This window comes from Portunus trituberculatus, chromosome 37 (genome assembly GCF_017591435.1).
Source record: "Portunus trituberculatus isolate SZX2019 chromosome 37, ASM1759143v1, whole genome shotgun sequence".
Lineage (NCBI taxonomy): Eukaryota > Metazoa > Arthropoda > Malacostraca > Decapoda > Portunidae > Portunus > Portunus trituberculatus.
In genome coordinates this window covers 280,001-305,000 of record NC_059291.1, presented here as the reverse complement: position 1 = coordinate 305,000, position 25,000 = coordinate 280,001, and the positions used below count along the sequence as shown (strand labels likewise).

Here is a 25,000-nt window from a genome sequence, read left to right as displayed (position 1 = left end):
AGGCAAGAGGAGTGACGTGGGCAGTGTGGCAGCGGCAATGTGTCTGAGGGTGAGTCACGAGAGAGAGAGAGAGAGAGAGAGAGAGAGAGAGAGAGAGAGAGAGAGAGAGAGAGAGAGAGAGAGAGAGAGAGAGAGAGAGAGAGAGAGAGAGAGAGAGAGAGAGAGAGAGAGAGAGAGAGAGAGAGAGAGAGAGAGAGAGAGAGAGAGAGAGAGAGAGAGCTGGGAGGAAGGGCGAAATGATAGGACATTGAGACAAGGCGTCCAAGAGGCAGAAAAGACAGGTAAAGAAAGTGACAAATTTGAAGAGAACACTTAGGCGAGACTCGTCAAGGCAGCGCGACGAAGAGAATGGTTTCATACGTAACTCCATCCCACCACTGTTTGGCACGCTGCATGCGGGAACGCCATGGGACGGTAAAGAAAACAAAGAAAAATTACAACAAGTGACCGACTTCTTGAGTATTGAAAATGAGGAGAGTCCACGATTTTCTCTTAAGAAGACATGTTCAAAAAGTCGGTCACTGTTCTGTTATTTAAGAATTGTTAGAACGCTGTACTGGAGATAAGCTGTCAGCCGTACATCAACTGCCCTCCACCCCGCTTCTCATATCATCCTTATTCCATGTACCACCCTTCCACGAAACATTAACCATCTCATAACTGGCCCAGATAGTTGTGCCTCACACCACGCCCCTGTGTTATGGCTCCTGAGGGGTCACAGGCTGCTGGTGCCATGCGCTGTTTCACTGATTCAGCCGTACCGCGGTGGTGACGGCGCCAGGAAGGCCAGCGACGATACGCGCAGCAGTAAAGATTATACTGCTGTCAGATAACAACACTTTCACTTCGAAGTTAATCAAAAGCAAGGAAACCATGTAACACGTACGAAAAACGGGTCATTGTTATAAGATGCAAATACACTGTCCTGAAAAGCTCCAATGAAGGCTGCCTAGCTAGAGTGGCTCACGTTGCCTCACGCAGCCTTTACGGGAACCGAGATGACTCAAACACACTTAGAAGAGAACAACTTGCGTAATATTTTGTTTTGATAACGCCACACCAGGAGCAAGACAACCCCCGTGATGGAAGCGACGGCAGACACATAAACACAAAACTTAACCTACATTTCCTCTCGTCCGTCAGCGCGTGGCGTCGGGCCGGTGCCACGTTGGGCCGACACCCCCTCGGCCAGCTCAGCTGTCCATGATTACATGCTCTGTCACTCTGCGGCCCCGGGGAACCCCGCAGGCAGTCCTCGGGACGGGAGGCATTCGGGTATTAGGCATCACTGCACGAGGCCGAGAGTCGAGAGTCCCGGGGCAGGAAGTAGGTCAGACAACACCGGACATTTTTTTTTATTTCTTATCATCTCGTGCAATTATGTCGTGCAAGAAAAAGAAAAAAAAAAAAACAGTGTAAACTTGTGCTGCTATCAAATAACAATAAAAAAAAGAAAGAATCCAAAGTCGTAAAATGTACCATTAAGAGTTCTCGACACATTTCAAGGCCTCCAGGAAACCAAGACAAAGAATCAACACAAGAGTGAGGTGAAGAGGGAGACGCGGCGCCTTCACAAGTGAGCCCAAGGTGATAGATTTAGTGCATTCATATGCCCACCCATATCACGACCTCATCATCCACCCCCTAACCACCCACCCACTCGCAATAGAACCCCTACACCCCAAACACCCCCACTTCTGTATCACCACACCGCAACATCGTTTCTACTCAGCGTCCCCGCCTTCTCACTCTTCTCCTCTCACCCGCTATCCACTAGCCACCTAACACTCAGTAACGCATTTCTAGCTAAGTGATAAGATGTATGCTCTTTTAAGTAAATTTAAGTTTAAGAAGATCGTATTTCAAGAAGAAAATTTATGGAAATTTACATCCACATCCACAAAAAAAATCTCTGGCGATGGTGTTCGTTTCCTGCAGCGTTCGTGTTTGCAGTCTTCATGGGGGGGAGAAGGCCGCGTGGGAGTTATTTTGACAAGCAGCTAAATATCTTGTCCTCTTTTACACTTGGATGAGCACGAGATTAAAGAGCTGCGCAGGCAATGGAGCGTTTTATTATCGTCACTATTACTATTACTACTACTACTACTACCACTATCATTGTCGTCGTCGCTGTTTTTGTTGTTGTTATTGTTGTTCTGAGTGTGGTACCTCATGCCTTAAGGCGTTTTAATTATATACATCGTAAAAAGTATCTAAACCAAATCTTGCCGGCCATGATTTTATATGGAACTATTATCATTACCATTATTTTATTTATTATTATTATTATTATCTTCATTACCATCATCATCAATATCACTGAGCGCGGCACCTCAGACGATAAGGCGTTTCACTACAATACAAAAGGTCTTGAGTTCGAATCCTGGTCACGGCCTGGATTTTTCTAGGACGACAGCCCGTTCCTATGTCCCTTAAACTTCGGAAAGGGTACCGGCCAGCTGTGATAGGGAACGTGAAGGCGGAGGGGAAGAGGACCTGACCACCCTACTGCATAATCGAGAGTGACGCTACCTGGCTACCTAACCTGCGCCAACGGTCATGATTCAATGTAACGTCCTTAAATTTACCACCTTCTTGTTATTTTTACTTCCTTCTCCTCCTCTTTCTGCTCCTCCTCTACTTCTCTAATGCTTCTATTTATTCTCTTCCTCTTCTTTGTATTATTGCTATTGTTATTGCTATCGTTATAATTTTCATTATTATTATTATTATTATTATTATTATTATTATTACTAGTAGTAGTAGTAGTAGTAGTAATATCACTACTATTATTATTGTTGTCGTTGTTGTTAGTATGTACTATTTGTACCCACCGCCCAGCCGTATCATTCAATCAAATTCAATGCTAATGATCCAACGCAGTTCCATCTCCCTATACAGCCCTCTTTATCCAACGCTACCTACAACACTGGGCCTTCTCAGCTGCCCCCTACAGCTGCTGGAGGCGGAGGGGCTTATTTCCCTTCGCTTCCCTGCCTCAGATTTCTTTCCTCTTTCTCAGGAATAAAAATAGATGACTAGGGATATCCCCACATCTTAACGCCCCTCCCCACTGCCGCATTCACAACACTGCCTCTCTTCCGCGCACACACGCGCACACACACACACACACACACACACACACACACACACACACACACACACACACACACACACACACACACACACACACACACACACACACACACACACACACACACACACACACACACACACACACACACACACACACACACACACACACACACACACACACACACACACACACACACACACACACACACACACACACACACACACACACACACACACACACACACACACACACACACACACACACACACACACACACACACACACACACACACTATCCTTTGTAATAATTCCCCGTCTTATTATTCCTCTTTTATCCCTGCTGTTCTTCTACATCTTTCAAGGATCACCTAACCAGGACGTTTCTCCTTTAACATCCTTTTCTTCCCACACTGGCCCCACCATACTAACAGCAACATGCACTCTTCCTCCACCTCACGGCCCCTTCCACGCCACCACTAGGTTTCCAAACCCATTGTTCCCATCACCACTACTCCGATACACTCTATTATTAGTTTGTCCCTCTCACCGTCACTAAACCCCATTAACCATACTTCCTGCCCCTCCCTTGCTTCACTCTGCCTCTTCCACATCCTTCCCAAGACTCCTCTTGGTTTCCTCCTCACAAGCCCGTTCCGACACACGCCCCGTGAAGCCTCGGGATAGATTATGAGGCGACGCCTAGAGACGCATAAAGAAAGAAGCAGTGTTTGGGGTAATGTACACGAAGAACTTTTTATCTTTTTCTTAGATTTGCTTTTTAAGTTGATGCGCTGAAAGGAAATTAAGTCGAGGTCATATGGTGAAGGAGGAGGAGGAGGAGGAGGAGGAGGAGGAAGAGGAGAAAGATCAGGAAGAAGAGTAGAGTTTCTAGTCATGCCTCGCTGAGATTACCCAAATTAATGTGATACGCCTAAAGATACAAAAACTTTCGGAAAAAACGGAAAAGCTGAAGTAGGAGGATGATGAGGAAGACGAGGTTAAGGACAAGGAGGAGGAGGAGTAGAGAACATTCTTGAGGGGGAAGGAAATAGTGGGAGGAGCGAGGGAGGGAATGAAGGACGAGACTGAGGCGAGGGCAGCAGTATAAAGCAGGGGCCAGCCAATCTCGTGCAGTCATCTTCGTGGTCCTCGCTTAGTCGGTGCCCAGAACATTGCTCGCATTCACCACGCCCTCAGCTAAATACCCAGAACACATAAACACACACCTACATAACACAGGTTCCTTCTCCCCCTGCAGCACCTCACCTAAGACACACACAAACCCAACTCAGAACAAATACAAATCTTTCGAGAATTGAGAGGCGAGCGAAAACGAGACAAAAAAATATCGAAGCAGTGAGAATAAGGTTTTCCCAATCCCGAAGAAGGATCACAGGCCTCTCTCGCACCACCATGAAGAGCCACAACTCCCCATCCTGCCTCCTGCTGCTCTTCTTCGTCTCTGTCAGCCTTCTCCCCTGCCTCGCCATCAGTAGACAGGAGTGAGTAGAAAGACTGATGGGCTTAAGGCATCGCAACAATGGGGGTTATACAGCGCAGAGTTTAAATAGAAATAATTCAAAATGGATCCCATTTTGCCTGACTGTAAGAGTGCCCGCTAATATATCATGTAGTTTTGTGTGGCTTTATGAGTTAGGACACTAAATGACTCAATTATTCAAATAGTTTTGTGTGGCTCTGAGTTAGGACACCGAATGACTCACTCACCTAACTAGTTGTGTGATTTTTTTTAGTTAGGACACCAAATGACACTTATTTAACTGGTTTTGTGTGGCTTTTTGAGTTAGGACACCGAATGACTCACATATTTAACTAGTTTTGTGTGGCTTTTTGAGTTAAAACGCTAACTGACTGACTTATTTAACTAATCTTTTGTGATATTTGAGTTAGGACACTTATTGACTCACTTACTTATCTAGTTTTGTGTGGCTTTTTTAGTCAAAACGCTAAATGACTCAATTATTTAACAACTTTTTGTAATTTTTGACTTAGGACACCGGAATGACTCACTTATTTAACTAGTTTCGTGTGGCTTTTTGAGTTAGGACACCGAATGACTCGCTTATATATCTAGTTTTGTGTTTTTTTTGTTTTGTTTTTAGCTAGAACACTGAAGGACTCACTTATTTAACTTGTTCTATCACTAAAGGAACCTACTTTTCCCCTTATACTGTATACTTGTGCTGTATTGTATTGTGTTGTATTCTGCTTCATCATGTAACTTTCCTCTTACCTCCACTCGTCTCCCTGCACACTCCATCCTTTATTCCCTCCACCACTCTCCACTCCTCACATCACAGCCAATAGGTCTTCAGCTCCTGTTTCCCCCTCACGCCCACAACAATCCTTCCTTCTTTCACATCCTCGCCACCTAACACTACGCCCACTCACTTCCTTCTCTTTTTACCACCCCAACACTTCATAGTTACCCAAGACGTTTCCCTCCTCCATCTCCTTCATTGCCCTCACACACTCTTTCAATGTCCTCTCATTCTCTCACCTTTTGTCACTTAGCAATCTCTTTATTATACTTCTTTCCCTTTCCTTCCTCTCTTAACCCCTTTTACTTTTTCATATATTTACTTAGCAGTCTCTTTTTCTCTCTCCTTTAATATCTTCTCACTCTTTCCTCTCTTTTACCCTTTCACTCTCTCATTCCTTTACCTAGCAGTCTTTGTATATGTTCCTTTCCCTCTTCTTTTCTACCCTTCTGTATACTACCAGGGAAATTTTCATGACGATCAAACTATCTCCATCCCACAATCCAGACCCAAACCACCCCTCACTCTCCCTGATTCTCCCAATATACCACGTGGCTCACCACTCTACCCTTCCCTCACCCCGTGCCACACCTGAGCCTAGAAACCAACCTTCGGTCATACTGCTTCTCCAGCACACTGCCCTTCAAAAACACCTTCAGAAAATAGTTGGATTTCTGAAATATACCGTAACGTAACCTTAGCTAACATTAACCTAGCCTAATCTAACCTAACCTAACACAACATAACATAATCTAGGTACGTTACGCTTCTTCCTTTCTCTAATCCTCCAGTTCCTATACCACACACTATGGACACCCTCACACCTGTATCTAAACTAACCTAACCTAATTCAACCTAACCCCAAATCACTTAACTTGTCTATCATCCGTAATCTTGTTTAACTTCTTCCACCCACTAATCCTTCAGTTCTCACACCCTCCAGCACCTACAGGCAGTACGCAGACATGCCCACGGCGCAGGAGGAGGGGGAGAGGGAGTCTGGGCGAGACGGGACGCATTACGGGAGTGGTTTCGGGCCGCAGGAAGTGCAGCCCGTCGCCAGGTGCCGCCATAACTACCACAAGAGGACCGAAGCGGCGATCAACAGGCAAATCAACTTGTTCCTCCACGTCGGTTATGTGTACAGCAGCATGGTGAGTACTTGTGTGTGTGTGTTTCACTGTTTGATCTGCTGCAGTCTCTGACGAGACAGCCAAACGTTACCCTACGGAACGAGCTCAGAGCTCATTATTTACGATCTTCGGATAGGCCTGAGACCAGGCACACACCACACACCGGGACAACAAGGTCACAACTCCTCGATTTACATCCCGTACCTACTCACTGCTAGGTGAACAGGGCTACGTGAAAGGAGACACACCCAAATATCTCCATCCGGCCGGGGAATCGAACCCCGGTCCTCTGGCTTGTGAAGCCAGTGTGTGTGTGTGTGTGTGTGTGTGTGTGTGTGTGTGTGTGTGTGTGTGTGTGTGTGTGTGTGTGTTTCACTGTTTGATCTGCTGCAGTCTCTGACGAGACAGCCAGACGTTACCCTACGGAACGAGCTCAGAGCTCATTATTTCTGATCTTCGGATAGGCCTGAGACCAGGCACACACCACACACCGGGACAACAAGGTCACAACTCGTGTGTGTGTGTGTGTGTGTGTGTGCGTAGGAGTCCAGACCATGTGTTTCCATCTCTCACTCCTACACACACACACACACACACACACACACACACACACACACACACACACACACACTCTACAATTACAAGAAGAGAATACATTTCTTCCATTTTTCAATCCAGTGTCTTTCTTGCCTTACTCACTGACGCAGACAAGGGAGGACGGCAGTAACTCTATATATTCACGGATGCAGCACTTCTATAACATCTCCAATTATCTTTATACAAGTGCGCGGTTGAAGTTAACGTGATTTACGGCCGCAGAGTCATCGGGCGCGGCGGCGGGACCCTCCACGCTCCCCGCCGCCTTATCTTTCCGAGCGTTACTAGGAGTCAGTGTTGTATTGTGTGGCATGACCTTGGCAGAGAGAGAGAGAGAGAGAGAGAGAGAGAGAGAGAGAGAGAGAGAGAGAGAGAGAGAGAGAGAGAGAGAGACTAATAATAGCGACCATGCAAATGCGATCAGATATTGTATCGCGGCGTGTGTTGTGCGGTGTTTGGGTTACTGGGAAGGCCTGCTGGTCGGCTGACGCACCCTCGCCCTCGCCCTTTACCTCTCCCTCTTCCCCTCCCTCTCCCCTCACAGCCACACAAGACGGCGTGGTGCATTTGAAGGCACTCATTGCATAATCCGCTCTGTCCATTACTTAAAAGGGAATGCATAATTATGTCGATGATTCACGCTTGTTGTTATTATTGTTGCGCTCGTCTCCACTATACAAAGCCGCGAATGTGTGTTTCTTAATAAGGCGTTACTGAATGACACTCCTTCATTCTTAAAACTCTCGCCGGCTTAACTAGCATATATGCATTCAGATGAAGAGAAGATATTAAAAGTTTGATAATGGCACTTGTTCATTCTTTGACTCCCGTCGACTTAATTCACATAATATACCGTGCATGTTTTTATTCGGACTAAGGGAAGCATTTAGTAGTACAAAATTAAACGTCCTTTTCTTACTTTCGTCGACTTAACTTGGATATATTTTCACCAGGAAATGGAAAATAACAAGATAGAAAAAAAGATAATCACACGTTCACTTTAAAACTCTCTTCAATTTGATTACTACCTATATATATTCACACTAAAAGGAGAAACGCAGACTACTCGCTCATATCGTGCTTCTATACTTGGACTAAGAAGAGAAACTACTGTCCATGATCTTCAAAACTATGTAATGACACTTGTTCATTCTAAAACTCACGACTGAATCAGAATAACGTTCAAACTAAAGGAATGAACATCGACGTAACTCTCATATATACTGAGATTAACGGAAGAAGCTCACGGCCAAAGCATCAATTGTTAGATAATAACATGTGTTCATTCTTAAAACTTCGTCAGCTTAATTTACATAAGAAGTCGGTCTAAGACAAGCCCAAGTTATCATAGATACTCATTGTTTAAACCTTCGTATAATCAACTCGCACACATGTATGTACTAATTAGGAAGGAAATAAAGGCTCATGATATCAAACAATCCATTCCTTGAACTTGGAGGGTTTGAGAATACCAGCACTTAACTCAACCTCGTAAAGATGATTGTACCGCTGCTATAATGAGTGGAAAGGAAAGGTTTACTCGAATTTCTCACCTTAAGGAGCGTCGTTCCTTCACCTCAGCTCTTAGAATCGTCTTATTTTTAGACCGCGAATACTTTATGGTCGTTTAGGAACACACTTTGGAGACGCCCTTGATGCTGCGACTCACCCTCTGCTGGTTGTTACGAGAGAGCACGCTGTGAACTAGTGGAACTGTTCCGGCTGGGAGCTTCTGCTGGACTGAGAAACTGTGCACTCCAGCTAGAAATAGAGAAATCACTAAATTATAAAATCCCTAAACAAACGTAAACGCAACGATATAAAAAAAAAATACACTTGATATTAATACATAAAAAGAAACATTATAGCTTCAATACATATACACGATTGGCACATTTCGTCGGTTATAACACACTCTCCCTATTTCGTTTCCAACTAGGTAAGTAAGTACCAGTGCCCACATAACTAGGTAACTCCTCTTTCTTTACCTCTTCCTTCTACTATAACTAGATAAATAAGCACCAAACTAACTCCTCCTCCTCCTTCTTCTTCTTCGTCAGGCTCACCACTTCGGCAGCTGCGACGTGTCTCTTCCAGGGTTCGAGAAGTTTTTCCAGCAGATGGCGGATGATCAGCAGGTGCGGGCCGGAACACTGTCGAAGTACCAGAGCATGCGTGGCGGTGTCGTGACCATGATGCCTGTGTCCGCCCCCGCTACGACCAACTGGGGCACGGGACTCGAGGCCATGCAGAAGGCGCTGGATCTGGAGAAGTCCGTGAACCAGGTAAGTGTGGCAAGGATGGGCTATAGGAAAGGAGAGGAGAAGAGAGGGGCAGTTAAATGAAGAAGGCAGAACTGGGACAGAGGAAAAGAAGAGAGACAGAGACAGAGACAGAGAGAGAGAGAGAGAGGGAGAGGGAGAGGGAGAGGGAGAGGGAGAGGGAAGCTGGTCTGCATGTCGATAAATAATAATGTTGCATTAATACTAATGGTGATAAAAAAAAAACTACTCGTCAACTTGTATTCTTATAGTCTAGAGGCGATTTTGTAGTTCTTTTTTATGATTTAGAGAGGCCATGCTCATGTGCGTGCGCGCGCGCGCGCGCGCGTGTGTGTGTGTGTGTGTGTGTGTGTGTGTGTGTGTGTGTGTGTGTGTGTGTGTGTGTGTGTGTTTACTCACGTGATGTGGAGAAAGAGGGGGATAAAATGGAGGTTCATGAATGAAGAGCATTATGAATATCATTAGGAGGAGGGGAAGAAGGAAAAAGAGGAGGGGAGAAAGAAGAAATAAAAGAATGATGATGTTGATAATGATGAGGAGAAGAACAATATAGAACTGAGGGTTGGCGAGGCAGATCAGTGAGGAAGATGAGTGTGCAAGGAATTGGAGCCGCGGGAGGGAGGGAGTGAGTGAGTGAGTGAGTCAGTATGTTTCGTGAGGGTAACGCGCCTCGCCTCGCTACAGGCATTGCTGGAGCTCCACCTGGTGGCTCAGCAGCACGAGGACACCCACGCATCCACCTTCGTCCAGACCAGCTTCCTCAACACGCAGGTAACGCGCCGACACACCTCTACGACACACCTGTGCTATTGAAAAACTCTAACCTGGTATGAGAAATGTATAGAAAACCCTGACAATTGGTGTGCTATATTGACAGCATAGAAAAGGGATAAATCCTCAAAAAAGAGCTAATACAGTTTTGCGTTTTTTAAGACTCAAGCATGTAACAGGTTAGAGTTTCCTGAATAGTCGGTGCTTCCCTCTCCCTCCTAATTTTGTTTTATTTTACTTGATCTCTGTCTTCACATTAGCTCTTTATAAAGTGTGAGGTCATTAAATCAATACCGAATCTTCATCAATCAACCGTCAATTCCCGACGTCGGAAAGTGTTGAAAAGCTGCCAGATTCGCCAGATAACTTAATTTAGCACATTCAACTCGGTATGCTGGAAAAAAAAATTACGTCATATATGTGCTATCAAACTAAGTGATTAATTATTAGGAATATCTCTAATCAGCTTCACCAAGCACAGAGAACGTAATATGGCAAAACGAGCCAAAAATGCTTGGTTCATGGTCTCAGTTTTGGGACACTTCATCACCTTGAGTGAATTACATTATTTTCAGTAAGCAAGCACATTTCATTGGTTCAAGTTAATTAATTAGCAATCAAATCCAGAAAATGTGACGAATATAAAATAAACACGATGTTTTGATGTAAAATCCTTGTATGACTTCAGTGAAACTTTAAGGAAAGCGCCAGTGAAACCTTCGACATGTAAAACAAGTAGTCATAATACCGAAAGAACGAATTAAGAACATCTGTGTGTTAACCTTTACATCTGGTTTTGTCCCCGTCGCCCCCAACAGGTAGAGAAGATCTTCACTCTGAGTCAGTACGTCACGAGCCTGGAGCGGGTCGGCCCGGGGCTCGGCGAGTACCTCTTCGACAAGCTGCCTCAAAACTAAGCTCCTGTAGGGTCATGCAAGCCTTCCATTCTCCCCAGCTGGACCCCCAAACTTAACTGTGATCTGGACTCGCTACCCACAAACTTAAGTGTTGCAAGCTTCACATGGAGTATTGCAAGCTTTGAAGGGAGTACTGCAAGCTTCAAAAGGAGTATTGTAAGATTCTAATGGTGTTGTAATCTTCAGGAGTATTGCAAGCTTCAAATGAAATGTTAGAAGCGGAGAGTCATTACAGGAAACAACCATAGGCATTCGTCACCGCCCCGCCCCGCCCCGCCCCGCTCCGCCCCGCCCCGCCCCATCCCGTCCCACCCTGCCTCGCCGTGCCTCACCTGCCACTTCACCACTCCTCGCCCCCAGCAGTCCTGATCCACCTAATGTATTCCAGCGCACTCCATCCTGTTCGCCACGCCCTGGATAAGCCTGCCATGCTTTCAGGTTTCTCCATAAGTCGTATCGCCACATCAGCGCCGCAACCCAGCTGACACACACATACACAGAATCCTACTCAAGCTCTACACCATGTAACTAGATAAATACTACTAACTAATTTAGAATACAGCCTTTATTTTTTTTTCATTGTATAATACTTAGCTTATCAACCCTCACACACACACACACACACACACACACACACACACACACACACGTACACACAATAGCAGCCTCCAGTCGCTCTAAACACCGTCATCCATCTCGTCTCCTTCCGCTTCAAGCTTCAAAATAAAAATGTATCGATGTGTCTCGCGAGTGTGTGTGTGTGTGTGTGTGTGTGTGTGTGTGTGTGTGTGTGTGTGTGTGTGTGTGTGTGTGTGTGTCCCCGTTACCCTGAATACATTATTACGTTTTTGAGAAGATGACAGAGTTTATTTAATATATTTCTACCAATATTTGGAGGTATTTTCTTCAATTAAATAATATAAAAAGAAAAAAAAAATCTTGAGTTTCACGATACCTTTGATATGTTCCATTTTTGTGGTTTGTGGCGCATCTATGAATAGGAAGAGGTAGCCTTGTGGAATGGAGGGAGAGGGTGCAGTAAAGACGGGAAGTAGTAGTAAAGAAGGGGAGAAGGAAGTTAAGAGGGGAATGGGGAAGAAAGAAGGATGGGCGAGTTGATGTAAGGTGGTAGTGGAGCGAAGGAGAAAAGAAAGGGGAAGAAAAGAAAGGTGGTGGGGTGGAGAAAAAGGAGTGGGGGAATGAGGAGGTGAAGGAATAGTAGGGAGAGGTAGAATGTAAAGAGGTAAGGGGGGGGATCGTTAAGCAAAGGCTACAATGGGAGAAATATTGCAAATTGATTATCTTGTCACTACAATAAATAGGAAAGTGAAGAAATACAAAGAAATGTATAAAGAATAATAAATCAATAAATAAATAATCATAGATAGACAAAACTAAGTATTTACATCTCGTAACGTTTAGAGTGAGGTAATCTGAATGAACCGTCACACAAAATATAACACTCGTTGTCCGTCAGGGGAGTAAAATTAGTCTTAGTCACACCTAAGGCTACAAGAGGAGGCGTGAGCAGTGCACTCAAAGAGGGTTAAGGTAAAGTCGGAAGATTTTTCTGCCGATCCTCAAAGTAAGAGAGAAATCAATGTAGTCCATGACAGCCGAACATTGACAGAGCAGTCTCTTTCCTAACACAGCGTCAAAGTCACAAACCTGAAATTTGCAGGTCACATTTATGCAGGCGCAAATATTGTATCTATACGGCCTTACCCTCGAGTTTGTTTAAAAAATAGACCGCTGTGTAAAGTAGTGTCTTTGCAACCTAATAATAATGAATTCGTTCTCCCAAACTCAGTTGTTCCCAAAATTTTTTCATTTTGTTACCCAATTCAACATGCCACACTGAGCATATTACCACTTCCACAAAATGTTGTCAACTTTGATACACGTTTAAATTGAAATACTACAATAACAACCAACATATCATATTTTACGAAAATTGTTGCATTATCTTATCGCATGCATGCTATCGCCTCTCGCACGGGAGGCCATATTATCGTATTTTGCGATATTTATAGCACGTCTGGCAAAGCTGAATAGAGGCAGTCTCAGGCAGTGAGTGACGACTGGCGCGTATTATAGACACGTCGATGAGTGATCAGGATTACTGAGTGGCGTTTCTTGAAGCATACATATTTTTTCTTTTCTAAAATTGTATATTAGTTTTTGCTATTAGTTATTCAGTTTAACTTTATTGATTATAATTAATAATTATCTATAATAGTTATTTATAATTAATAATAATTTATAGTGAATGTTATTTATAATAGGTTTACTTTACAACTTTGCATACTAACACTAAGTTAATATTAATCAATGTTTTTTTGATTTTCAGAATTCTCAACTTTTTTCTGTCACCTTCCCATTATCCCTGATAAATTGTTAAATTACCCCCAGTTTGGGAGCCACTGCCCTAACTGATCAGGAAACGCGGAGTGACTGATTCACTAATTGACTTGTGTGACAAGCCAGCTGGCCGAACGACTAGTTGACGAGCTGAATGAGTGATTGACTAACATAATATCTATCTATCTACCAGCTAACTCGCTGACAGACCGAATGACCGATTAAGTGAAGATCTGCTGGATTGCTTACCTGTGTACGTCCCTGGCTGACTGACTGGCGAGACGATATATTGCTCTTTACTTCATGTTATCATCTCCAACAGTCACTGATAAAAAAGAATAAAAAAAAAATAAATACTAAAACAGGAAATAAAAGTTAAATAAACGAAAATAAGAAAAAAATAAAATAATGGATATTAATTAAATAATAAAATCAGATTATACTAAAAAATGAATAGAAAGGTATAGACTACATGCTAAAATATATAAAAAAAATATTCAAAATGAAAAATATGATCGAAATAACTTAATTCAGTGAGGCAATTCATAGAAAACGGCATACAGATAAGCGAACGATGAAGATCAGAATAACAGATACGCTATGAAAAAAAATCACAAAAAAAAAAACGTTCATCATGATATCTCCACAATGACAAGCGCTCTCTCTCTCTCTCTCTCTCTCTCTCTCTCTCTCTCTCTCTCTCTCTCTCTCGAAAGCAAACGGATATCAAAAACACTTTATTGCAGAGTAACGATTACAATTTGTTTAATACTGGAAATATTTGCGTACCGGGGAATGCAAAAGAAAAAAATATACAAGTTCTTTGTAAACCATCCTGTGCTTTGGATCTACAGGTATTATGAGCAGTCGAGGAACAACTTGCTAGACGTTAGAACCTTAAGTGTACCGAGACGGGAGAGTGAAGCATTATTCGATCACTAACAATCTTAAGTACTTAGCTCTTTGACTGCCACTTGATACATCTTTCCCTATTCACCAGTCACTCAGAACTATCTTTATTTGTTTTGCGTTGTGTTCTACAGCCACATCCAATCTCTAAAGTGGGAATTAATTGCGAGTGATTTTCTTTTTCACCCATGTTTTTCTTGTAGATATATCTAAAAACTTAATACTTTCCTTTTGGTGCTGCCAATTGTCGCTGGGCATGTTGGGTAGTCAGTAGTAGTGGTGAATGTAAATCCCCACACCTCGCTCCTCGTCTCGTTATCACGTCAAATCACATCACATCGACAGTGTCTAGTTGATAGACGAACGCCTGGGCAATAATGTTCCTTAACTGTACTCTCGAATATGATGTACTTTTGAAACATCACGTAGCTACTTTTGAAAACTAAACCGTAGTTAACAATTTTAAGAAACATTACCACAAACACTACTTTTTGATGCAATATACACACTATGGAGACACGTAAGATTTCAAACAATACTGTAAAGTTCACAAAACCACGTAATGTTGATGACCGATAAAATAACATCTTTCATGCACCGCCAATCAGACCGCACTGGTGAGAAGCCACGCACTCTGACCGAAGGGACGGTTGTGAGGGATGCTGCGTCAGGCTCAGTGTTGCGTTGTGTCAAGGGGAAGGTAAGACTCTACAATCACCAGGACCAGCTGACGGTGCTGGGACGTTACACGATCAGTGGACAAATGTGTAGGTTATTCCTTTCCAGTTTCCTTGAACGATGAGTTTTATATTATATCATTGACGAAATCTACTCGAGCAAGGATAGTGTTTCAGCTCCGCACGTTTACATGATCACCTTTCTTACATTCTCCACTCTTACAATGAACCACCACACTTGCCCATTGCTCGTGTGACAAGGAAAGAAAAGTGCAACAATCGACACAAGTTATAAGGGTCTGTTGAGATGCAAGAGTAAAGCGACAAGATGTATAATACTGAGATCAGCGTACATGATAATTAAATATTCTATCACGGTGTATGCTATCCTCCCTTCACTACATTCGCTGATACCACACCTAAAAAGGCGCGTTCACACTTGTTGCATTTCCAGGTATCGTTTCATCTTTGCGTATCAGCCAGTGATACGACACGGTGTATTGTACCCAATTGTTGCGTATCCACGTGTTGTATCATTGTTACGTGGTGAAACTGTCATTCAGTTTTTTCCTGATCGTAGCAATGAGTGCAAATGTGCAGTTGGCTGCGGCCGCGTATATTTTTATTCATGAACATCAAGTCAGTAAAAGTAGTTGGTGGGTGTCTAAACTCTATGCAAGTAAGGGAGATGTGCAATGGAACACTATGTTGGCTGACTTAAAATTCCACCATGTGAGTGGATTGTATAAGAAAAAACTTGACAAGGATGCACTCAATTGATTTTGAGTTTTTGTTGTCTGTGATTGGGTTGAAAATTGCAAAAAACTCGAGATCGTCCACGCCAATACTGAACGTGCAACGGGACGGTGCCACGCTCCCCGTCCACACACACGAGGGTTGGTGAGTTGTGTATCATTCCTTTGATGTGACGGCGAAAGATCGACAAATTGTGGATCGAGCCCGTTGCATGTTTGGATCATATTTTTATACGCAACGGTGCAATGCTATCCCGTCCACACTGCTACGCAACGGTGATACGATACATGGAAATGCAACAAGTGTGTACGCGCCTTCAGTTGGTTCTGATTTGAATGATAAAAAGCTGTTGTATGTTAAAGACCGTATACTTGGCAATATGACTACGAGTCGCCACAAACACAGCCAGAAGGCAGTCAGGCGGTACATAATTTGATTCGCCTGAAAATATGATGAATTGCTCTTGGCTTAAAAATCGACTTTACCCAAACAAACCATCTAAATCCACTGAAGACTATTTGAAATACACATCAAGGAAAACCCGGAAACGGAGTAGGATTTTCATTTATTTTTGACGGTAGCAAGTAGTTATGACGAATCAGGGCGAAGATAGAGTATCTGTTAACCACTAATGGCAGGAAACACTTACATCACTAACTCACCAAAGCTAAAGGCCGTATATTGATATCTAAACGAAAAACAAAACCAACTAACAAACCTATACAGCAAAAACCCGTCACATAGAGTGTTGGGTGACGCAAAAGCACTTCCCTTATAAAAACCAATCATTATGTTGATAGAGAACTAGGCGTGATGTCATACTTCGTCTACCTATTCTCAAACCTCTGCCTCTGAACACCTTGACCACAAATCCCACCACCATAAGAAAAAAAAAAATAAATGAATTGGAGGGAATGTTTTCGACGCTCCAATCACCAATCACGCCCACACAGTAACTAATCTTAGAAGTGAAGTGGGATAGTAAAAAATGGCAAGAAAAAATATATCAGGAATGAAAGGAGAGAGCAGAAGCAATTACGAAAGAGTAAAAACACATGAGGATCTCTCGAGTTCGCCGCCCGGGCCTTCCCCAGCGCCGCCAGAAAGCAGACACAAGGCGACAACTTTGCGCGCCCGTGAGAGAGAGAGAGAGAGAGAGAGAGAGAGAGAGAGAGAGAGAGAGAGAGAGAGAGACTATGATAATTAAAAACTATAAAAAATACATTGATAATTGATAAAAAGAAAGTAAACTGATAAAAACAATATTTCACAAATGAAAATAAATTCTGGCCATGCAGTTAAAATCACAAGTCATCCACTTCTACCTCCGCCACACACTACCACCACCACCACCACCACCTAACACTAAGTAAGCTACGCGAACAACTCGGCCGAAGGTAACACGCTGGACGACAAAACAAACAGACAAAGAGCCAGTAAGGAACACTCAAGCCTCCATTACACCTTCCAATCACGCCTTCCTTCACTCCTTCACCTACAGCATTCACGTACTCACCAGACACACATGCAGGGCTCCCAGGATTTCAGGTTTAACAGCACACCGGTTTTCATCTCACTTCAGTCACCAGAACATGGCCGCACCTCCATACAGGCCACCGCTGCGCCGCCTAGTAGCAGCAGGATACAATACACCGAGGATTCGAACCACTGAACTAATACTTACTCGTTGCATTTCATCACATTTGTCTTAAACCTAATAATACGACAAATACATACTTTACTGCAGGAAGTCACGAAAAATAAGTATAATACATGTGGAGGCCGGTGCGACAACACCAACGCGAACGAAGGAGAGGTGCGACTCGTGTTCCAAAACAATGAACGGCTTCGTCGTTAAAACAAAAATACAACAACTACAAATCCTAAAATTACGTACGTACATACCACCGCTAATCTCCTTATTCAACACACTCACCATTGCATAGAAAACTAAATAAAATAAAAGTCTCCTTTTTACCACACATCAGAATAAATAAGTGTAGGTGGCGGGCGAAGCGCGAGGAGCAGCGAGAGGTTGATTAGTTAGAGCTGGCGACGGTAGATGGTGTTGTAGCCCGACCAGCGCTCCACGCGGAACCTCTGCAGCAGATCCACTATGTTACCCTCGTCACTGGGCTTGTTGATGGCCACCTGGCAATGACACACACAATTGATTACATCTGTATTTCGTTTTCGTTATTATTTATTCATTTTTGCATAATTACTATTTGTTTTATTTTACTTATATTTTTTTGCGTGATATGGAAAGAGAGAGAGAGAGAGAGAGAGAGAGAGAGAGAGAGACGCTAAGTGAACAGTAGAGTGAAATAGCAATGTATTAAAGAAAAAAAATGCATCGCTATGGAATTCTACTTGCAATAAAAAGTCACTCATTGATCGAACAATTTGTACGTAGGAAGAAACAAGTTGGTACTCATGTTAAAAGGAAAATAATGAACAAAAGAAGATCATGATGGAATTAGTGATGGAGGAGCAGAAGGAGCAGCAGCACCAGTAGCAACAGCAGCAGCAGCAACAGCAGCAGGAGGAGGAGGAGGAGGAGGAGGAGGAGGAGGATATAAATCAAACACTAACAGCAATAACAACAGAAACATTGTGATCGTGACCAACAACAATAACGACAACAATGATTGCTGCTGCCTCAACTAATATTCCTCCTCCTCCTCCTCCTCCTCCTCCTCCTCTTCCTTCTGCTCTTACTATTACTACTACTACTACTACTACTACTACTATTATAAGCTAATTCTCTCTCTCTCTCTCTCTCTCTCTCTCTCTCTCTCTCTCTCTCACTTCGGTCATCAGGACGTAGGTGAAGCCCCCAGGGTCCTCCAGCGGCGCAGCCTTTACCAGAAACCTTATCCTGAGGCACTGCAGCCCCGCCATCATTATGTCCTGCAGGAAGGCCCGAGCCCCCGTCCACGCCTGCACGGAAGGGAAAACTAACATTAAGGGTGTCGTGGCAGATCATATGAGATAGAAATGGAACGGTAGAGAAAAGAAAAGTGAAAGATATTGTGGGGTGCAGGATAGTAAATTTGGAGTCCTTACAACAACCTTTCACTCCTTTCTATCACTCGTTCAACCATTCCGTCACCATCTAGTTCCCAAAAGTCACCTGTCTATCCCTACTCACCTGGCGCTCACTCTCATCCAACTCCCTCCTTCCAAATCCGACACGCACCTTCCACTCCTTAATGAGCGTTGGGTTGGGCTCCACCTCGATGCTTTTGAAGGCAGAGATGACGAGGACGGAGTCGTTAGCGGCCTGAGCGTGCAGAGGAGGCCGAACGCTGCCCACCTCTTCAAACACACCTGCCGGAAAGCGACCATACTGTTTTCCCCATGTACAGAGCGAAGCCAAGGACAGTGATGGTAAAAGTGAAGAATGAATTTGTATTAGCACACTTAGCAAGGGAGGAAGGGGATGACGAAGCTTCTCTCCCTATTCTTCTTCTTCTCATCCCTATTCTGTCCAGCTCTCTAATGCAAGAGTTAACCAGTACTCTCAATCATTCATATCTTTCTTTGGTAAACTCTGGAACTCCCTGCCTGCTTCTGTATTTCCATCTTCCTACGACTTGACTTCTTTTATGATGGAGGTTTCAAGACATTTGTCCCAGACTTTTGGCTAATTCTTATCCATCTTTAAGGGAACTGGCATATCAAATAGGAATTTTTTTTAATCTTTTGTTGCTCTTGGCTGATTTTCCCTCTTGCATAAATAATAAAAAGTGCAGAGCGAGGCAAAAGAAGGCCCCTGTTTATGAAGGACAGGAATAAAGCTAAGGAAACCTATTATTGGTGAGGAGAATTGTGGGATATGTGTAGAGAGTGAATGAAAGATGAGGAATAAAGAAAAAGGTATTGTTAGTGAAGAAAATTATAGCAGGTACTGAGTGGTGTGTGTGTGTGTGTGTGTGTACCAATAGTTAAGTTGCCATATTTGCCCTGGAATTCTTGCCCTCAATGTATAATTCAATAAGTAAACTTGACGTGTGTGTGTGTGTGTGTGTGTGTGTGTGTGTGTGTGTGTGGATAGATATATACTATTGATAGATAGACAGGTAAATAGAAAGACAAAGTGATAGATGAATAGACAGATAAATAGATGAATAGATTGAGACAAGAGGCGAATACATACATACATACATACATACATACATTCATACATGCATACATATATACATAAATACAGAGAGAGAGAGAGAGAGAGAGAGAGAGAGAGAGAGAGAGAGAGAGAGAGAGAGACAGAGGTAAATATTCCAACGTCGCAGTTTTATAAGCAGTTTATTTACGTTTCCTCTCACATTTCAGCTTTCCTTCCTCTTGTCCTTCCTCCTCCTCCTCCTCCTCCTCCTCCTCCTCCTCCTCTTCCCCTCCTCCACTTCCTCCTCTGCTTATGTTGTCGTTTGAATTCGTGAGGGCGCGCGTACACACACACACACACACACACACACACACACACACACACACACACACACACACACACACTTTTACATAAGATATTCTCTCTCTCTCTCTCTCTCTCTCTCTCTCTCTCTCTCTCTCTCTCTCTCTCTCGCACGCACGCAAGCACCGATTTGGAGTTTCGGTAAATGAAAAAAAAGTTGATTCTGAGGAAGGTCTTGTATCTCAGCGAATTTATCTTTAAAGAGGAGGAGGAGGAGGAGGAGGAGGAGGAGGAGGAGGAGGAAGAAGAGGAAGAGGAGGAGGAGGAGGAGAAGGGGGATAGGAACAAGGAACTTAATTCAGCAGATATGACGATAAGAAGCGTATCCATTGTGACAAGTCGATGGAGAAAAGAGTTATTGAGAACCCGCCAACACTCATCAAGCAACTTACCACCTCACCATTCACTCACCACTCACTCACCATTCACTCACCAGCTCTACCATCACTCACCAAAACTCACCATATCTATTTTTCTTCGTTTCTTACCTATTCTCAAACTCTACCTAAGTATTTTCTTCGCTTCCCTTCGTATGCTCACCCTGGCTATCGCTTGTCATAATATTACCTTGGTCCACGGGGTTGTCTTGTCCCAGCACGTCGGAGTCAAGGAACGCGCCGGAGTGCATCAGTTTGCTCACCGTGCCGCTGTCCTCGCTGACGTGCATCACCGGATACAGCCCTGTGTGGGGGAGGCAAGGAGGAGGCAGAGTGAAGAAGAGTGAAGACTAGATACTGGACAGATTAGTAAGTAGTAAGTATATATGTTTTTACTGTGTTCAGCTTACAATACTGGAAGATTACGTTGAATAAGTGAGTGTTTGGTTTATTTTTATTTTTATTTCATTAGTTACTTGTTTATTTATCGATTTACTCTTATTACTACTACTGTTACTACTACTACTACTACTACTACTGCTACTACTACTACTACTACTACTACTACTACTACTACTACTACTACTACTACTACTACTACTACTACTACTACTACTACTATTACTACTACTACTACTACTACCACCACCACTACTTCTACTTCTACTACTCTCATTATTATCATTAGAAAAGAGAGGCAACAAGAAGCCACAAACCCTGCACACAGCAGTCCTTGTATAAAACCTACGCGTCCATCACTCCATAATCAATCCAATCATCTTTACATTATATATCTAACGACCCCTATCCATACCTAATTTTCTTTCAACGTCTCCCATTGACCCGGCACTAACAACCCGAGTCTCTTTCAGTCGTCCATCACTCTACTGGAGAACGAATGTCTATTATACTCTATTTTCTATACGATTTTCAGGGAGTGGGTTGTCTGATTGTGCTTCTAACGTGGAGGTCAAGAACGACAGAGAGAGAGACGGAGACAGACACATCAAGACAAAGATAAAGAGACAGATAGACACAGATTGAGATACAGAGACATACAGAGAGAGAGAGAGAGAGAGAGAGAGAGAGAGAGAGAGAGAGAGAGAGAGAGAGAGAGAGAGAGAGAATAACTAATAGACTTTATGAAAGAAAGAGAAGAAAAACTAGGAAAACATTCAAGAGTATCGGAATAAATTAAGCATATGAAAAAAAAAAATGAAAAAAAACATTGAAAAGGAAAGGAATATCACTTCGACCATACATAAAGAGAACGCGAAAAAGAAGAAGAAGAAAAAAAAAAACTGTAAAGAATGATATAAGTTTGCGAGAGGTGAATGAGGAGGTGAAGTGAGGAAGAAGAATTCAGACACTAAAAACTAAGGAATTTTTCAATAACGCGAGGTAAAAAGATGAAAGAGAGGGACAGAGAGAAGTGGACGATAGAAAGAAAGGGGAGAGTTAGTGAATTGGTGTTAAAAAGAAAAAAAGAGATGTAAGGTAAAAAAGAGGACAAAAAGAGGAAGGGGGAGAGTAATCAGAGAGAGAAAACAGGTAGGAGAGTTCAGGAGGAAACGAAAGAGAACGTTAATTAGAAAAAGGAGAAATAAAGGAATCGAAGTGAGAGAGTATACGAAGGGAGAATTAGGGAAGAGAGAAAAAGGAAGAGTATGGACAGGAGAAAATATGCAGGAGTGTCGATAGAGTGGGGTAGAAAAGTTTTTTTTTTTTAAAGTTTATGATAGCAAGGGGGCGTGTGGCAGTTCAGAGGGTGCATGGAACAGAGGAAGAGAGGCACTGGGTACAAGAATGAGAGTTTGCAAGGACTTTCCATTATTTCAGTGATAGTTTAGTAGTCATCGAGGAAGAGAGGCGCTGGGTACAAGAATGAGTTTACAAGGACATTCCATTATTTCAGTGATAGTTTAGTAGTCAATCAGAACTATCAATATAAAATACCAACGTGAACAGAGGAATAGAGGCACTGGGTATAAGGATGAGAGTTTGCAAGGACCTTCCATTATTTCAGTGATAGTTTAGTAGTCATTCAGCACTATCAATACACAGAAATACCAACATGAACAGGAGAAGAGAGGCACTGGGTACAAGAATGAGAGTTGAGAGTTTGCATGGACCATCTGTTATTTCAGTGATAGCTTGGTGGTAGTCATAGAGGAAGAGAGGCGCTGGGTAAAAGGATGAGAGTTTGCAAGGACGTTCCATTATTTCAGTGATAGTTTGGTAGTCATCAATAAACAGAAATACCAACGTGAACTCGACTTTTCATCATTGTGACTGACCTTTGGAATAGTGCTGCGAGAATACAGTGCTTAATTAAGAATACATTGAGGGTGCTAAGTTGTGGATATTTCAATTTTTTTATCATGTTTCATTTATTCATTTACTCAGTCATTATTATTATTATTATTATTATTATTATTATTATTATTATTATTATTATTATTATTATTATTATTATTATTATTATTATTATTGTTGTTGTTGTTGTTATTATTATTATTATTATTATTATTATTATTATTACTACTACTACTACTACTACTACTACTACTACTACTACTACTACTACTACTACTACTACTACTACTACTACTATCACTATCATCATCAATAACAATGCCAATAATAATGAAGCTACTATAATTATGTGAGCAGCGTTTGATAATTTCACAAAAATCAGCCAAGAAAACAGAAAATGAGAAAGAAAAAAAAATTCTGAGTACAATTTAATTAGTTCCGATATCCCAATACTCGTCTGAAACAAATAAATTCATAGAACAGAGAAAATAACACGCAGGAAGTTCCATAGTTTACCAGTGAAGGTGATGACAGAGTGAAGGTACAGATTAACTCTTTCATCAGTGAGGTGGACGTAACAGAAGAGAAGAAGTAAGTTTAGTGCAGCGAGGTTGGAGAAGAGAAGCATGCAGTGAGCAAGGCCAGAGGAGCAGTAATGAAGGAAATAACGATAACACTAAAAGATAACAAGACAAGAACCATAACAGCAGAATGTGAGAGATTGTTGATAAATAATAACAGCATGAATGTTGTTACTGCCTGAGGGAACATCGCAGTACAAGGTCAGGGAGACAGAAATACACAAGACCTAGAGATAACTGGAGACTTTTCATTTGGGCGGAGATCTTTGAAGGTTATCAAGGAAAAGATCTGAGGGAGGGACGAAGAAGAAAAGAATAAGAAAAGAAAAGAAAAAAAGAAAAGAATAAGAATAGGAATGAGAATAAGAATAATAAGAAGAGAGGACAACAGGAGGATAAGTACGAGGGAGTGATGAGTGCAAAGGAGTGAGTGGAAGAAAAGAGAAAGAAAAAAAAAAGTGGCTAGAAAAGTGGAAGACAAATTGGAAGTACAAGAAGGAAGCAGAAGAAAATTTATAGGTAGGAGTTTGTGGAAGAGAGAGAGAGAGAGAGAGAGAGAGAGAGAGAGAGAGAGAGAGAGAGAGAGAGAGAAAGAGAGAGAGAGACGGAAGGACATTAGGGCGTGTAACAGTATGCATAATGGAGGAAGAGAGGGGAGGAAAGTTAGCAGCGAGTGTTCTGGGTGAGGCAGCGAAGGGGACCAAGAGACTACGGAGAAGAGGAAGGGGCGATGGAGAGAACTAGATGGTGGTGTTGGTGGTGGTGGTGGTGGTGATGGTGGTGGTAGAAAAAGAACACAAAGTAACACAAAGGAGGAACAAGTAGAGGAGTATCTGATGGTCCGCATGAGGTTGTGATGAAGTACGCCATCTAAACTTAAGAGACGTACGATTGTAAAATATATGAGGAGGAGGAGGAGGAGGAGGAGGAGGAGGAGGAGGAGGCGGACGAGGAGGAGAAGGAGGAGGAGGAGAATGAGGAGGAGGAGGAGGAGGAGGAGGAGGAGGAGGAATACATATTTAAAGTGAAGAGAGGAGAAAAGAAATGAAGGAGAAGGGAATATGTATGACTATCCTTCGATTTTCGCTTTCCGTGTCTGTTTGTTTACCTCTCCATGTGTGTGTGTGTGTGTGTGTGTGTGTGTGTGTGTGTGTGTGTGTGTGTGTGTGTGTGTGTACTTATCTCTATCTTTCTATCCATCTATGCTTTAATCTTTTTATCCATCAAATCATCTATCAATTTACCTACGTATTTATTTATCTGTGTGTGTGTGTGTGTGTGTGTGTGTGTGTGTGTGTGTGTGTGTGTGTGTGTGTGTGTGTGTGTGTGTGTACTTGCCTCCAGTCTGGTAGGTGTCGTATCGCTCACAGATGGTGTACATGTGACCACCAGGGGGCACCACCGAGCGAACCACTTTCACCAGCTCCCGCAGAGACTTGTCCACCTGACGCGCCCCGACTCCTTCTCTCCGCCC

General features: G+C 42.8%; 2 protein-coding genes across 3 annotated transcripts in view; one reads left to right on the top strand and one right to left on the bottom strand.

Moving 5' to 3' along the window:
- LOC123513887 overlaps positions 1-25,000 on the bottom strand; it is a 58,005-nt gene that overhangs the window by 14,289 nt on the left and 18,716 nt on the right. Inside the window, exons 4-11 of the mRNA XM_045271345.1 lie at positions 24,865-25,000; positions 20,820-20,933; positions 18,984-19,114; positions 18,593-18,724; positions 17,298-17,932; positions 13,689-13,764; positions 9,175-9,372; positions 8,662-8,869 (exon numbers count right to left, since the gene is read on the bottom strand). The exon at positions 24,865-25,000 is cut by the window's right edge and continues 40 nt beyond it. Coding sequence (XP_045127280.1) covers positions 17,825-17,932; positions 18,593-18,724; positions 18,984-19,114; positions 20,820-20,933; positions 24,865-25,000 — 621 coding nt within the window. The 3' untranslated portion in view covers positions 8,662-8,869; positions 9,175-9,372; positions 13,689-13,764; positions 17,298-17,824. The remainder of the gene's footprint in view (positions 1-8,661; positions 8,870-9,174; positions 9,373-13,688; positions 13,765-17,297; positions 17,933-18,592; positions 18,725-18,983; positions 19,115-20,819; positions 20,934-24,864) is intronic.
- Positions 4,217-12,009, top strand: LOC123513874 (soma ferritin-like). Of its 2 annotated transcripts, XM_045271307.1 has the most exons (5): positions 4,218-4,598; positions 6,322-6,532; positions 9,169-9,393; positions 10,075-10,161; positions 10,980-12,003. In XM_045271307.1, the coding sequence occupies exons 1-5, from the start codon at positions 4,510-4,512 to the stop codon at positions 11,076-11,078; spliced, it is 711 nt and encodes a 236-aa protein (XP_045127242.1). In that variant the 5' UTR covers positions 4,218-4,509; the 3' UTR covers positions 11,079-12,003. The 2 variants fall into 2 exon arrangements, with proteins under 2 accessions (XP_045127243.1, XP_045127242.1); XM_045271308.1 differs by lacking the exon at positions 10,075-10,161 and having other exon boundaries at positions 4,217-4,598; positions 10,980-12,009.

Coding starts and splice junctions, on each gene's coding strand:
- LOC123513874 (XM_045271307.1), top strand. CDS start 4,510: ATGAAGAGCCACAACTCCCCATCCTGCCTCCTGCTGCTCTTCTTCGTC. Junction 9,394..10,074: donor TGGAGAAGTCCGTGAACCAG/GTAAGTGTGGCA, acceptor GCCTCGCTACAG/GCATTGCTGGAGCTCCACCT. Junction 10,162..10,979: donor CCAGCTTCCTCAACACGCAG/GTAACGCGCCGA, acceptor CGCCCCCAACAG/GTAGAGAAGATCTTCACTCT.